Source organism: Plasmodium vivax, chromosome 9 (genome assembly GCF_000002415.2).
Source record: "Plasmodium vivax chromosome 9, whole genome shotgun sequence".
Lineage (NCBI taxonomy): Eukaryota > Apicomplexa > Aconoidasida > Haemosporida > Plasmodiidae > Plasmodium > Plasmodium vivax.
In genome coordinates, this window is record NC_009914.1 from 734,744 (window position 1) to 747,477 (window position 12,734).

Sequence of the window (12,734 nt, forward strand, 5' to 3'; positions counted from 1 at the left end):
ACGGTTCCTACATAATGCAAAAAAGCTAAGTGAAAAGGAAAAAAAAAGCAATTCTTTAAACATAGCTGCAGGTAATCTCCTGGCAAGGTGACATGTAAAAATATTCTACCACTCCTCTTTTGCCAATGTTTTACATGAGTTTGGCACCCACTGGATGATGTATTTTTTATTTTATTTTATTTTTTTTTTTCTCCTTCCCATGTTCCATCACATTGGTAAAGCATAATGTTGTGTTTTTGAATTCATTTTGGGTTATTATCGGAGTGTTTTTTTTTTTTTTTTTTTTTTTTCCCGTTCCCTCCGCGCTTTCCCTTTTGTTTACTTCTTTTTTTCCCCCTCTCTAAGTAGTCGGTGTGGGCAAAAAAAGGATACGTACAAGTGTATCGTTTAGATAGCCTCAATTGTAAGCATGTGCGGCGCCGTGTGATCGGGTCCCCCTCCCCCCCAGCACAGCGATACAGAAAGGAGCAGCGAACCCAAGAGAGGAGCTACCCCAAACGGAACAGATACCCAACGGAGGGTCACTCCACCGCGTGGCTTCCAAACTTGAGCAGCCCGTTCGTGCAGAAATTTCGACTGTGCCCACGCAGGAAATGTACAAAAGATACCTAATAAAGAAGCAAACAAAACAGTGACACATTAAAAGTTGCATCAAAGAGGCCACACCCTCTGGCGTGCCAAAGAAAGAAACATGAAGGAACTCATAGAGAGCGTGCTGCAGCTGATCAACCCAGATGAAGAAACGGAGGCCTACTTGCGAGAAAGGATAAACGATGAAAAGCACATAATTCAGAAAAAGGGGGTAGAGTACCTGTACGACTTAGTTTCCACCTTCTCGGATGAAAAAATAAAGAAGAGCACCGTTGCAGATATTTTTAACAAACATATGAAAAGAGAAAATAATGGAGTAGGGACGGATGAGGGCAAAAATGCGGATGGCCAAAAACTAGCCAAAATGGTGAACTTAAAGGAATACTGGAAAAAAAATGATGTGGTAGGATATTATGACCCCTTTTTAGGAATACAGGAAAAACAAATTAATTACAATACGAGCATCCCTATCAGTGAAAGCATAAGAATAAGTAAAGAAAAAGAAAAACAAAGACAGAAGCAACTGAACTTGTTTAAAGAATGGGTGAAAAATAAAATTAAAATTCCATCCCCTGTACGGGTGCATAATTTGCTACACTGCTCCGATTCAAGTAAAAATAAAACGAAAATTGAAAAAATGTATGACATTCGAATTGATAATTTTACCCTAAGTATTGGACAAAGGAGTTTACTAACGGATACGACTCTAAAAATAAATGTAATGAATAAATATGGACTGATAGGAAAAAACGGAATAGGGAAAAGTACCCTCTTGGCGAAGCTAGCTAGATACGAAATTGAAGAAATTAAAAAAGATATATCCATAGCGTGTATTGAACAGGATTTATTTCTTGAAGATGTGACTGTACTGGAGTGTGTTCTGATGGTCGACAAGCTAAGGCATGATCTGTTGACAGAATTGGAACGACTGGAATTAAAAAAGAGCAAGTCGGCTCTCGATGGGGGGTGTCCAAACGGAGAAACTCAGCAGGGGGATGCGAAGCAGAAACGTGAGGAGGAAGCGGTGGACCAAGAGGGAGAAGGGGACGAAAAAGACATCGACCTGAAGATACTAACCATTTATGAAAAACTGAACAGCATTAACTACTTAGAAGCGGAAAAGGAAGCCAGCAAAATTCTGTGTGGCTTAGGTTTTGACTCAAATTTACAAAAGAAAAAAGTCAACTCCCTCAGCGGAGGCATGAGAATGAGACTCTGTCTAAGCCGCATTCTCTTCAGCAACAATGATATAATATTGCTAGATGAGCCCACGAACCATCTGGATATCTACACCATACAGTTCTTGATAGATTATATAAAAAAATTAAATAAGACGTGCATTATTGTCTCCCATGATAGAGATTTTCTAAACGAAGTTTGCACCGATATTATTCATTTCCATCAGAAGGAGTTAACCTATTATTCTGGAAATTATGACCAGTTTGAAAAAACTAGAGTAGAACACCTACTGCAACAACAGAGGGAACATGATTCCATCGAGATGAAGAAAAAGCACGTGCAGAAATTTATAGACAGATTTAGGTGCAACTCGAAAAGAGCAGCTTTGGTCCAAAGTAGGATAAAACTCTTAAACAAATTACCTGTAGTAAATTTAGAAAAGGAAGAAACTCCATTCAGCTTTTCCTTTTTGGAACCGTTTTACACATCCAATGTTCTCATACGGCTCAAAAATATTTCCTTTAAAAATGAAATGTTTAAAAATTTACAAATAAAAAAGAACGCAAATATTATCATAGCAGACACGGTGGAAGACCCCAACGGGAAAGTTAACGGCAAGTCACACAACGGCACCAAAGGGGAAGGTGAAACTACAGCACGTAGCGATGATTATCAGTTTAGACATGAATTTCTATTTAAAAATGCTACCTTCGAAGTAGACATGGACTCTAGAATTGCCATCTGTGGGGTTAATGGAAGTGGAAAAACGACATTAATTAAAATTATTTTAAACCTAATAGACACCTTCGAAGGGGAGTTACATGTGAGCAATAAGGCCAATATCGGTTACTACTCCCAGTATCATGTAGACAGCTTAAATCCCATCTTTAACTCCATTCAGCAGCTGCAGTATAATTATTCCAACAAAAATATAAAAGAAGAAGAAGCTATAAAATACTTCAACAAGTTTAACATTCCGACGAACGTTTTGTACGAACCAATTTATGTCCTTTCTGGAGGCCAGAAAAGCAAATTGGCACTAGCCATTTTGGCTTATAAAAATCCAAATATACTAATTCTTGATGAACCGTCTAACCACCTTGACATTGAATCCGTCCAAGCGTTAATTGTGGCCTTAAATCTGTACAAGGGAGGACTCATTATTATTAGTCACGACACGTATTTGATAAAACATGTAGCAGATGAAATATACCACATAAACAACCTGACGAAGGAGTTGATTAAAATTGACTATGACTTTGATAAATATGCCAAGTTGCTGCTGGAAAATAAGATATAGTGCATTTGTTTTTTTTTTTCATCGCGCCCATTTTCGGCAACGCGCATGGTTGTACGTGTGTAGTGTGCGCTGGGGCTTATTTCCCCAAGCTGATCACCACCCTTCGCATTTTGCAATTCGCATTTCGTTTTTTATTTCCTATTTTTTTACCCAAATAAACACTATAATTAACAATTTAAACGAAATTGTCGAATTACCCCCCGGGTGAGGCAAAAGTCATACGGAAAAAAATAAAACAGGCGGAAATTTTTACGCAGGTTGAAAATAAGACACAAGGCAAACAAGTCCACATTTATATATGCGCATCCGTGCGAAAGTATTCATACGTAAATGTGTCACTACGGTGAAAAGAAGCTGATACAACTTTAAAATTTTACACGAATTGGGAGGAAGCGGAGCAAAATTGGCAAACCACCGGAGGCTCACCAATTTGCCGCTTAATAAAAACGTGAAAAAGTAAAAATAAATTGCAGTCACGAAAAAAAAGGGTTTATTAACTTGTCACGGTGCACATCCAACGAGTTAACAAATGGGATAAATATCTCTCCGCTTACGCAGTGTGCAGACAAAACGGCACACAATCGAATGTTAAAAAAGCAGCAAAGGTGAATGCCCCGTGAAAAGTTACCTAAAAAGTGGGCAGGCCCCCTCTATACGATACGGAAAAAACATAAAATAGGGACGCTCCCAAAGCATAGGCTTTATCACGTCATGCCTAGCTCTCAGCTTTACGCTGCTATGTTCACGTAATTTTTGATGTTCCCCCGTTTGGTGACCATTAGTGTCCACTGCAGTACTGTCTAATTTCTTCATAATCTACGGAGCACTTCTCCCTAACTTCTTTATCGCTGGCAAACTTGAGGAGAAAGTACTCCCTTATTTTATTTACGTCATTGGCAAAATTGTAAAATACGCGGAAGTTCCTTTTGGACATTTCTTCGTCGCAGCTTTTGAAGTCGAGATAGCTGCTGTCATTCAAGGGCGAGTTCACGTTACTCCTAAAATAATCGATAACGTACTGAAAGAACCCTTTCCTTTTTATCTCAACGAAATTTGACACACTGATGAAGTTCGCCATTTTGTGTGGTTTTCTCATCCTAAGTGTGTCCTTGCGCAGAGTTCTCTCTTTGGGTTGCTTTTTCTTAGCCGACCGAGAATTCGCTGCCAACTGCACACTTGACAATTTCGCCGGCGCCTTGCGGGAATAATTGCACACGTATGAGTTCGCATCGTCAACTTCGTCGCTTTTGCTAGAAGGCGCGTCAACTGCTTTAGCTGCTTTATATTCCTTAAAAATCGCCTTCTTGGAGTTTTTTAAAATAGCGTTCATTTTATTGATAATCATTTTGGGGCAATTAATCAGTTCATCGAATATTTTTATAATTTTGTATTTTTTGTCAAAGCACTCCATTCCAGAGGTTAGCTGATCCGTTATGGATGCATACTCTTGGTCGAACGTAAATATGCTGTTATTTATGATATAATACTCCTTCATAGATTCTAGCTTTTTCACCAAATCAGACGTTCCAATGTTCATCAGTTGAAATATCACATATTTTACAAAGGTGCATATATGTGCCTCTAGTTTTTCAACATCCTTTTCAAAACTCTGAATAACAAAAAGCAATCCACTTAATCCATAGCGCGCGAAAAATGGCTTCACTTCAACCATGTAACCATCATTATATCTTAGTTTAGACACCTTAACAAATTCGGATGATATTAAGTCAACGATAATGTTAATTAAAACATCGCTTAACATACTTTCTGATTCGATTGTGTAGGATACTATTATTGAGCTGCTCCCATTTTGAGACATATGGGGGATATTTATCTCGACATCTTCATTATGAACTAACGTGCTCGTGTAGTACGTGGACTCGCTTCGTCTTACAACTCCATTGGTCACTTTCTTTATGAATGACTCCGACAGGTTAACTAGGTATTCTATCCCTACCCCGTTGTGAGATATTTGAATGGAATCTGCTGCGAAGGCCTGTTCTCCGAGCTGTCCTTGTGCGTCCAGCCTGTGATCTCGCTTCTCCCACGGGGAAGCACTGCCTGTGTTATTCGCCTCGGCGTAAAGCGTCAGACTCGATCTGTGCTCACCAACATTAGCCTTGGTATTAGTATTATCATTATCATTACCATTATCTTTTACATTATCATTTACATGGCTACTGCTACTATTCGGAACGCCGCTGCCCCCATTGGTAGCACTCTGGTCAGTGTGGCTAGTTGCATTTTCGTCCTCCTTCTCCGTCGGCATTGCAATATTTCCATATATAAATATGCTAACATAATTTCTATGAAATATATCAACTACATACCTGGTGTAATCCTTATATGAGGGATAAAAGAAGTATGCGCTTAAAATGTCGTCCATTTCTTTGTCCGTTGGCTCATATTTGTTAAATAAGGAATGCATAATTCTTAGCGAATTTTCTGCTCCCAATTTTCTGCTAGTTCTCACGTTCATAATTAACTCATCATAAGCATCGTCAAATTCTTCCTTGGAGGGGATTTCTTTCACTGATAAGAGGTCCCCTAGTTTGCTAAACAATTCTGCGAAATAATAGCTGTTAGTGTCCACGTGCACAGTGTACGATTCTGCGTTCCGCTTGATGTGCACATTTACCGAACAGCTAGCATAATCAGTGAGGAAGAGTTTTATTTTTTTCCTCAAAATTATTATGTGTATACGGGAAAAAATAGCTTCATAAAAAGTAAACTTTTCAGAGGGGAAATAAAAAATGAAATCCGCTTTCACTTTTGAAACATCTGTTAGACCTCTCTTAAAATAAACATTGTACCCGTAGGATGACTTAATCAAACAGGGCATGCTATACAAAACGCTAGCTCTGAACTCATTCTTATTTTCCTCAGACACAAACATTGGCTTAGTGTCTGAAAATTCAAAGTTTTCTCTATTGTTGTATGGGACGCAGAAAAATGATTCTTCATGTAAAACGTTGTTGTCGTTATGGTCAAAACTGTTGAAAGGGCAAACCTTAATTTCTGGAAGTGCAATATTTACATCGTTTGTAACTCCCCCCTGACCAACCAAATATGGATTTTCCCCTAAAGCATACGTTATGGCAGTGTTCGGAATTTGACTCTGGTTTGTTAAGCTGAATGCGTCTACAACGTTTATAATATTTAAATTATCATTTCTAATTAGAGACCCCACCAAACTTGTTATTTTAATGTGATTGCGAAAGTCATTTTTATGCTTGTCTTCAATTAAACTATGAATGGTTAAAAGGGAAGATGGGTCATCAGCGTGAACCAGCAGTCTCTTCGAATAAATTACTAAATCATCGAGGCTTACATTCACATTATCACTGTTAAATTTCAAATCGGTGACCAGTGCCTTCTCCCTGTAATAGTCAAGGATGTATTTACTTATGCCTTTGTCCAAACTATCACGATCAAATAATTTACCTATTTCGTTAACGAACACGTTGCATATGTGTATCAAATGAGCGAGGTTAGTTCTCCCCCTCTGTGTTAATTTTACCAGTATTCCGAAATTCAAGTAGTATTTATTACATATGCTGGTAACCTCCAAATCGTAGACATATTTATTTTCCACAGATATTTTATAGTATAATCCGTTCCTTCTAAAGTCAGAAAATATTTCACGTAAAAATGTCATTGATCCAAACTCTTCAATTTTTTTACACAACTCAGCATTAGTTTTGGAGCTCCAGTATAGGTAAAGTTGATCCCCCCATTCTTCTTTTTTTATGATTTCAACATACCTGCTCTTCTGGTTTAAATCAAGCGCGTAATGGAGCTCATTCATAGATTGGAGAAACGCAGCTTCCTTTTCATTTCGCCCCTCTATGTGGATGAAATTTGCATCATTGTAACTGTCTTTTTTCCCATAAAGATTTACCCGTTCTGATTCCATACGATTAATTCGTTTCCCTATGACATCCCCATCAATGGGGTAGCTCTCATTTTTTATCTTTCCAAATATGTGGACAACCATATTTTCAACATCTTTCATGTTGTAGTGATCGGCAGTATTTACCTTATTTCCCAGCAGTATTGTCAGTGACATATTTCTTGGCTGATAACATTTTTTATGAAATTCAGTCAAAATATTTTTTATGCTGAGCCTATTCTTTAAAACGTTTTCGCACAAGGTGGTGTAGTTTCCATTGACGAAAAATTTCGAATACTTAAAATTTGTGATGTACTGACTAGCAATTTTCAGGCAAGATTCAAGATTATTTTCTATAGAAATGTATTTATTGTTAATTTCTTTAACTTCATTTTGTATATGTTCTTCACTAAATACAGGGTAAAACAAATTTTCTGCAAATAAATTAAGCAAATGGTAAATGTCTTCAGAATGGGCAGTTGCATAGTAACTAGTAGAGGATTCACTAGTACAGCTGTTATATTCTGATGAATATTTTCCCAATTCGCTTAATAGCGTTGTGTTTCTTTTTTCAGATTTGTAAAAAATAGCATGCTGCAATAAGTTAGAAACTCCTGGAACTTCATCGAAATCGTCATACCCTCCGCAGTCAACCGATATGGAGAATCCCCCTCTTGAGGAATATTTATTTATTATTCCTAATACTTTAAAGTCATTACTTTTCAGCTTGAAGTATTCATATTCGTTCCTGTCTTTAGTGCCTTTTCTTAAAGCTACCTTTTCGGAAAAGTTATTTTCATTGTTTTTGTTTATTTTGTTTAAAATTTCATTTTCGTCATTTTCAGGAGAGCCACCATTTAATTTACCGTATGCGCTTTCATCGAATTGCACTGGTCTTATATTTTTCAGCATGTCTTTTTGGGAATTCGAAACGTGCGTACCGAATTTTTCTCCTGAATAGCTCGCACTATGATCTTCAGAATGGGATACACTCTTAGTGTTTGTATTTTTTTCCTCATCATTTAGTGAGACTTGCACACCATACTGATCACTGTTGGAATTTTCAGGATGCGTTATTTTTTTGCCATCTTCTCTTTTTTGGTCCTTTTTTAGTAAGTCTTTTTTTGCATTATGATTCTCTTCCAAATTGGCGCTTTTGAGTTCATTCTCTTTTTTAGCTAATCCTTGAGATTTTTTATTTGACCTGTTACTGGCCAAGTTTGTGAGCTCATTCGATTGAACATCTTTATCGATGGTGTCTTTCGATATTTTACTCTTTTCATTGTTTGTTTGTGCGCTATCTAACCTTTTCGCGTCATTAGCTTCTTCATTATGATTTTTAATGTTTACATCTTTTTGCAGAGACTCCGATTTTTCTATATTCGTGTCACCTGTTTTTTGTAGGTAGTTATTCATATTTTTGGACCCCCTAATATCTACACCTTGTTTTTCACTGCTATTTGTTAAATCATGATTATTAGTAGTGTTTGTGTTATCTCCCTTTTTGTTTACTTTATCCTTTTCAAAATTTTTCCCTAACAGTTCATCATTCTTTAGCTCAATCTTTTCATTTTCAACGGACGAATTCTTATTGCTTGTGTCACTCTTCTGTGACGTAGCAACCTCTTTTTCGTTGCTGTTCACACTTTCAGTTTCAGTTTCAATTTTAATTTCCTTTTGTGCTTTTTCACTCTGTGTGTTTTTCGATGTGTCTTCATTGGCAAAATTACGAAGGAATATGGATTCATTTTCTACATTTTTCCTTTTTTCCAAATTGTCTTTATTTTTGGCTATTGAGTCATAATTAAGCCCGAATAGGATTGCCCCTAATTCATCATCGTTTAATCCGTAGTTGTTCTTGCCATTATTTGGCGCTTTTTGACAGCTTAAACATTCTTGATAAAGCAGAAGTAGCAAGAACAAAATGTTAATAACTGAACATTTTGTAATTGCCATTATATGTTTCATTGTATCTACACGAATTATTTGCAATTTTTTCTATGAAAAAAAAAAATTGCACACAAGGTAATATCTGCTCATTTAAGCACTACAAAAAAACATCATGCGTGTACTTTTCAGAAAATAACATCAACAGTGCAATAATTGAACATCTGTCGAAGCATAAATAATCCGGAATGTATATATTTCGCCCTTTATTGAAACTGCTTCAAGAAGGTTATATATACACATATAAACACAAAAATAGAATAAAAAAAAAACGAAAAATGAATAAAAGTGCAAATAAAATGAAAATAAAGGTGTCTACACTTTTTATTTAAATATATTTTTTTTTTTTTAATTATTGAAAATAAAATTATGAACGTTCATGCATTTTTTAAAAGACGTAGACACTTTATACCTTTAAAAAATAAACAGCAGTTTGCTCATTTTGGAAGTTAAATCAACATGTAATATAGAATACAGTTATATCGTATAAAAAAGCCATATATATGGAAATATGTATTTTACGAAATGAGCAAAAAAAAAAAAAAAGATCATATGAATATTTCACTTTTCTATACCCAAATGCACACACAAAAAATGGCTAGCTGCAATAGTACTATACCTTTTTCAATAAATAACTTTTTTTTTTTTATGAACCGTTCATGTATATTTTTAAAATGTGTACAAAATAGTTTAAAGCTAGTTAACGTTTTTGGAATGTCACACACCCTTTTTATTTATGTAATAATCATGTCTACAGCTATACAGCTATAATCTACGTAAAAAAAAAAAAAAATGACGTTTAAGTTTGGCGTGTCAGCTGAAGGTAGGATGCGTTAAACAATAATCTTCACAAATGTGAAAATGTCAGAAGCGAAAATATTGATTACTTTTCATTGTTCTCACCAACGTTCGTATTTTCCGATCTCGGTTTTGTTTCTTTTTGCAATTAACTGATATATGTGAATATTGTTCTTTTTAGACTGCATATTTTTTATGACGTTATTTTAAAAATGAAAGAACTTCATGCTTAAGTATTTGTAAGTTGCTTTAGAGTAGTGGGACACATGATTTCTTACGAACAAAAATATACGGTTGAAATTTTCATGAAGAAAATTAGTGAAACTTTATACGCTACCTTAAAATTGCAAATTTCGAAATGGTGTCGTGTTCATATGCAGCACTTTGGGGGGTAATTAAGGAAATTAAAAGAACAGCAGATATCACTTTATTCATTTTATAAAGCGATATTTTTGCTATACAAATTAACAACTTTTTTTTAGTGTTTAACGGAGAAATGTGTTTTTTCATTTTGTGAAACTGAATGGAGGTTTTTCTACGCTTCTTTGTATAAAGTTCCCTCACTTCAGTGTGCTATTCCATTAAGCAGACACAGAAAAAAAATACTTTGTTCCTAACCTTTGTCTTAAAAAAAAAATCCACGTATATATTTAAAACGAAAGAATTTAACAGGTCACGCATTCCTACACATTCTATTTCTTTATTATTTGTTGAATCCATGGGTTCATTCTCTTATGTCATATGGCTAAAGTTTATTTTTTCTCAACTGCTTTACTTTTTTTTCAGTCAAATCATCAGATAAAAAAAAACATACGTTTCATCATTTAAGAAGAAACTCCTAACTTTTCCTGTGACATTTCATTGAGGTATCCCTTTCGCTGATTATTGCACATCTATGGGCAAAATATATTCATTCAAAAATTTAGAAAAGTAGTGAAATTAATAGAAGCGTGAATCCGCTTGGTTATTTTGTTGTTTATATTTTACATTATATTTTTTTGTCTAATACATAATTTAGTGATATCCAAAGGTTATACTTAGTTTCTGTGAAAATGGTTCTAAGATTGAAAAGACATGTGTTTTTCACACCAAACACAATAAAAAGAAAAGATTGTAATTACATTTTTCCTGATGTAAAAAAGAGAAAGACGTTCAATGCGCTGGTTCAAAACAATGCGGTTATACGGCCATACTATGTATTTATGATATTTATAAAATCTTAAAGTGTCACGTGTGGAACATGTCGAATGCGCAAAAGTGTATATATACTAAGAAAGAACTTTCTCTTGCGTATCTTTTAACAATTTATGAAGTGTTTCATATAAAGAATTTTTTTTTATGGATGTTATAAGGAAACACAAAAAGACAATGAACAGAAAATATGTAAACTAAATTTTATCCTATTAAAGCATCTTTTACTTTTAAAACAATTAGAGATATTCTATAAATACTTAGAGAATGGTCTAACATATATTTGATAAGCTGTGGACTCTTTTATTTATAGGCTTAAAGTCATGCACATATGGATCAAGTCCATTTTGCTTTATAAAATATGACAAATAAAGTTCTACACATTTTCTGAATGTTATTGCATTTCCCATTTTAAGTGGTAAGGATATTGTAAATTCCTCTGTTCAATAGGTAAAATAAAGTGGAGGTTACTAGCACACCACAACACAAATGTTGCTCGAAATATTAACTCTGAACTAAAGTCCTGCAAAATACGTTCCTTCTTTTTTACACAGGGATACACATTATATGTTGCGTAACACAAAATTTAAGTGTACTTTAAAAAAATTATATAAAACATTTGTTTTCAGAATGTACATGAAACATTACATTAAAAACTACACAAGTATGGATAAATAAATGAGATGATTCGTCTTCACAAAACAATTATTTTATTATAATCCCAATGTCACATTTCTTAAACGCAAATATATTATAGACAAAGAAGTAAAAGAAAGAAACATGGGAAATGCATAACGTTAAAGAAAAGTTTAAGCAACATTTGTCAAAATTCTCTTCCTGAGAAGGCACAACAAAGCATGTTTTATTACGTATCAGTAAAAGAATGTGCACTTTTTACAAAAAGTTTTGTCTATTTCCATTACGCAGGAAAAGGGTAATAGACTGTTTTTTTTTTTTGTAACTATTAAGTGTGAGCATTTGATTTATTGTTATTTTTTCCTACAACTAACAAATCATTTATAAACTATTTTGTATGTGAATTTAATACGGTGGATACATTCTATTTTTGCGTTCAATGATATTTTATAAAGTATGCTAAAAAGAGAAAGTATAAGATACTAATGAACATATAGGCACCATTTTATGTTTCATTAGAAATAGTAGCCAACTGAACATGTTAATATATTATTCTTTCACAACATATCAGCAGTTAGAACAAAAAGTGTTAGAAAATGTGACAATAGCGTTTTTCAAATTGGGATTTAATTTGTTATAGGACAATGTATTTTGAAAGAGTTCAATTATGAGAATTACTTGAAATAATTGGGGAAAAGATTAAATTTATTAATACCATTAGAAGATAATCACGAACATAGTAAACAAGACTTGTTAGAAAAATTAGGATATAATGTGATCATGCTTATGGAGCACACAAGGGAAACATAATTGGACAAGTAAATAATAATTACAAGTGATGATACAAAAAATTGATCTGAAATCTGATAAGTGGTGTCTAAGTAACTGTCATTAATTTACGAGGAATAAGTAAATAACATGTCTTAAGTCATATATATATACATTTAAGTATACACAGCAAACACATGATACGCATCAAATCAGTACAGAAAAAGGGCATTTAAAGTTATACATAGTAATAAAAGAAAGTCATCGTGATATTCCAGAAAGATAAAGCATATAAAAATACCGAGTATGTACTTCTCTACAAAGTGTGATTCACAATTCATGAACTCAATATATGTAGACACTCTAGTAACAATAACTTATGTTGCTATTTCTTAAAAGAATTCATTATAAACGTAAAGACACAAATGTTTT

At 34.2% G+C, this 12,734-nt stretch overlaps 2 protein-coding genes across 2 annotated transcripts, besides 7 other annotated features; one reads left to right on the forward strand and one right to left on the reverse strand.

Annotated features, from left to right (window-relative positions):
• Positions 1 to 290: 290 nt before the first annotated feature.
• Positions 291 to 3,143, forward strand: PVX_091705 (ABC transporter, putative). The gene has a single exon (XM_001615284.1). The coding sequence runs from the start codon at positions 692 to 694 to the stop codon at positions 3,068 to 3,070; it is 2,379 nt and encodes a 792-aa protein (XP_001615334.1). The 5' UTR covers positions 291 to 691; the 3' UTR covers positions 3,071 to 3,143.
• Positions 829 to 935: a microsatellite.
• Positions 2,216 to 2,246: a microsatellite.
• Positions 3,144 to 3,485: 342 nt separating the features above from the next.
• Positions 3,486 to 3,508: a microsatellite.
• A 340-nt stretch (positions 3,509 to 3,848) lies between these two features.
• On the reverse strand, positions 3,849 to 8,918 carry PVX_091710 (hypothetical protein, conserved; the record flags this gene model as incomplete). The annotated part of the gene is made up of 1 exon (XM_001615285.1): positions 3,849 to 8,918. One exon carries the CDS (start codon positions 8,916 to 8,918, stop codon positions 3,849 to 3,851), a length of 5,070 nt encoding a protein of 1,689 aa, XP_001615335.1.
• Positions 4,047 to 4,073: a microsatellite.
• Positions 4,719 to 4,741: a microsatellite.
• A 1,858-nt stretch (positions 8,919 to 10,776) lies between the features above and the next one.
• Positions 10,777 to 10,876: a microsatellite.
• Positions 10,877 to 11,878: 1,002 nt separating this feature from the next.
• Positions 11,879 to 11,905: a microsatellite.
• The last annotated feature ends 829 nt before the right edge of the window (positions 11,906 to 12,734 follow it).

Bases quoted from the DNA above. Each gene is read 5' to 3' on its own strand.
- PVX_091705 (XM_001615284.1), top strand. From the start codon at position 692: ATGAAGGAACTCATAGAGAGCGTGCTGCAGCTGATCAACCCAGATGAA.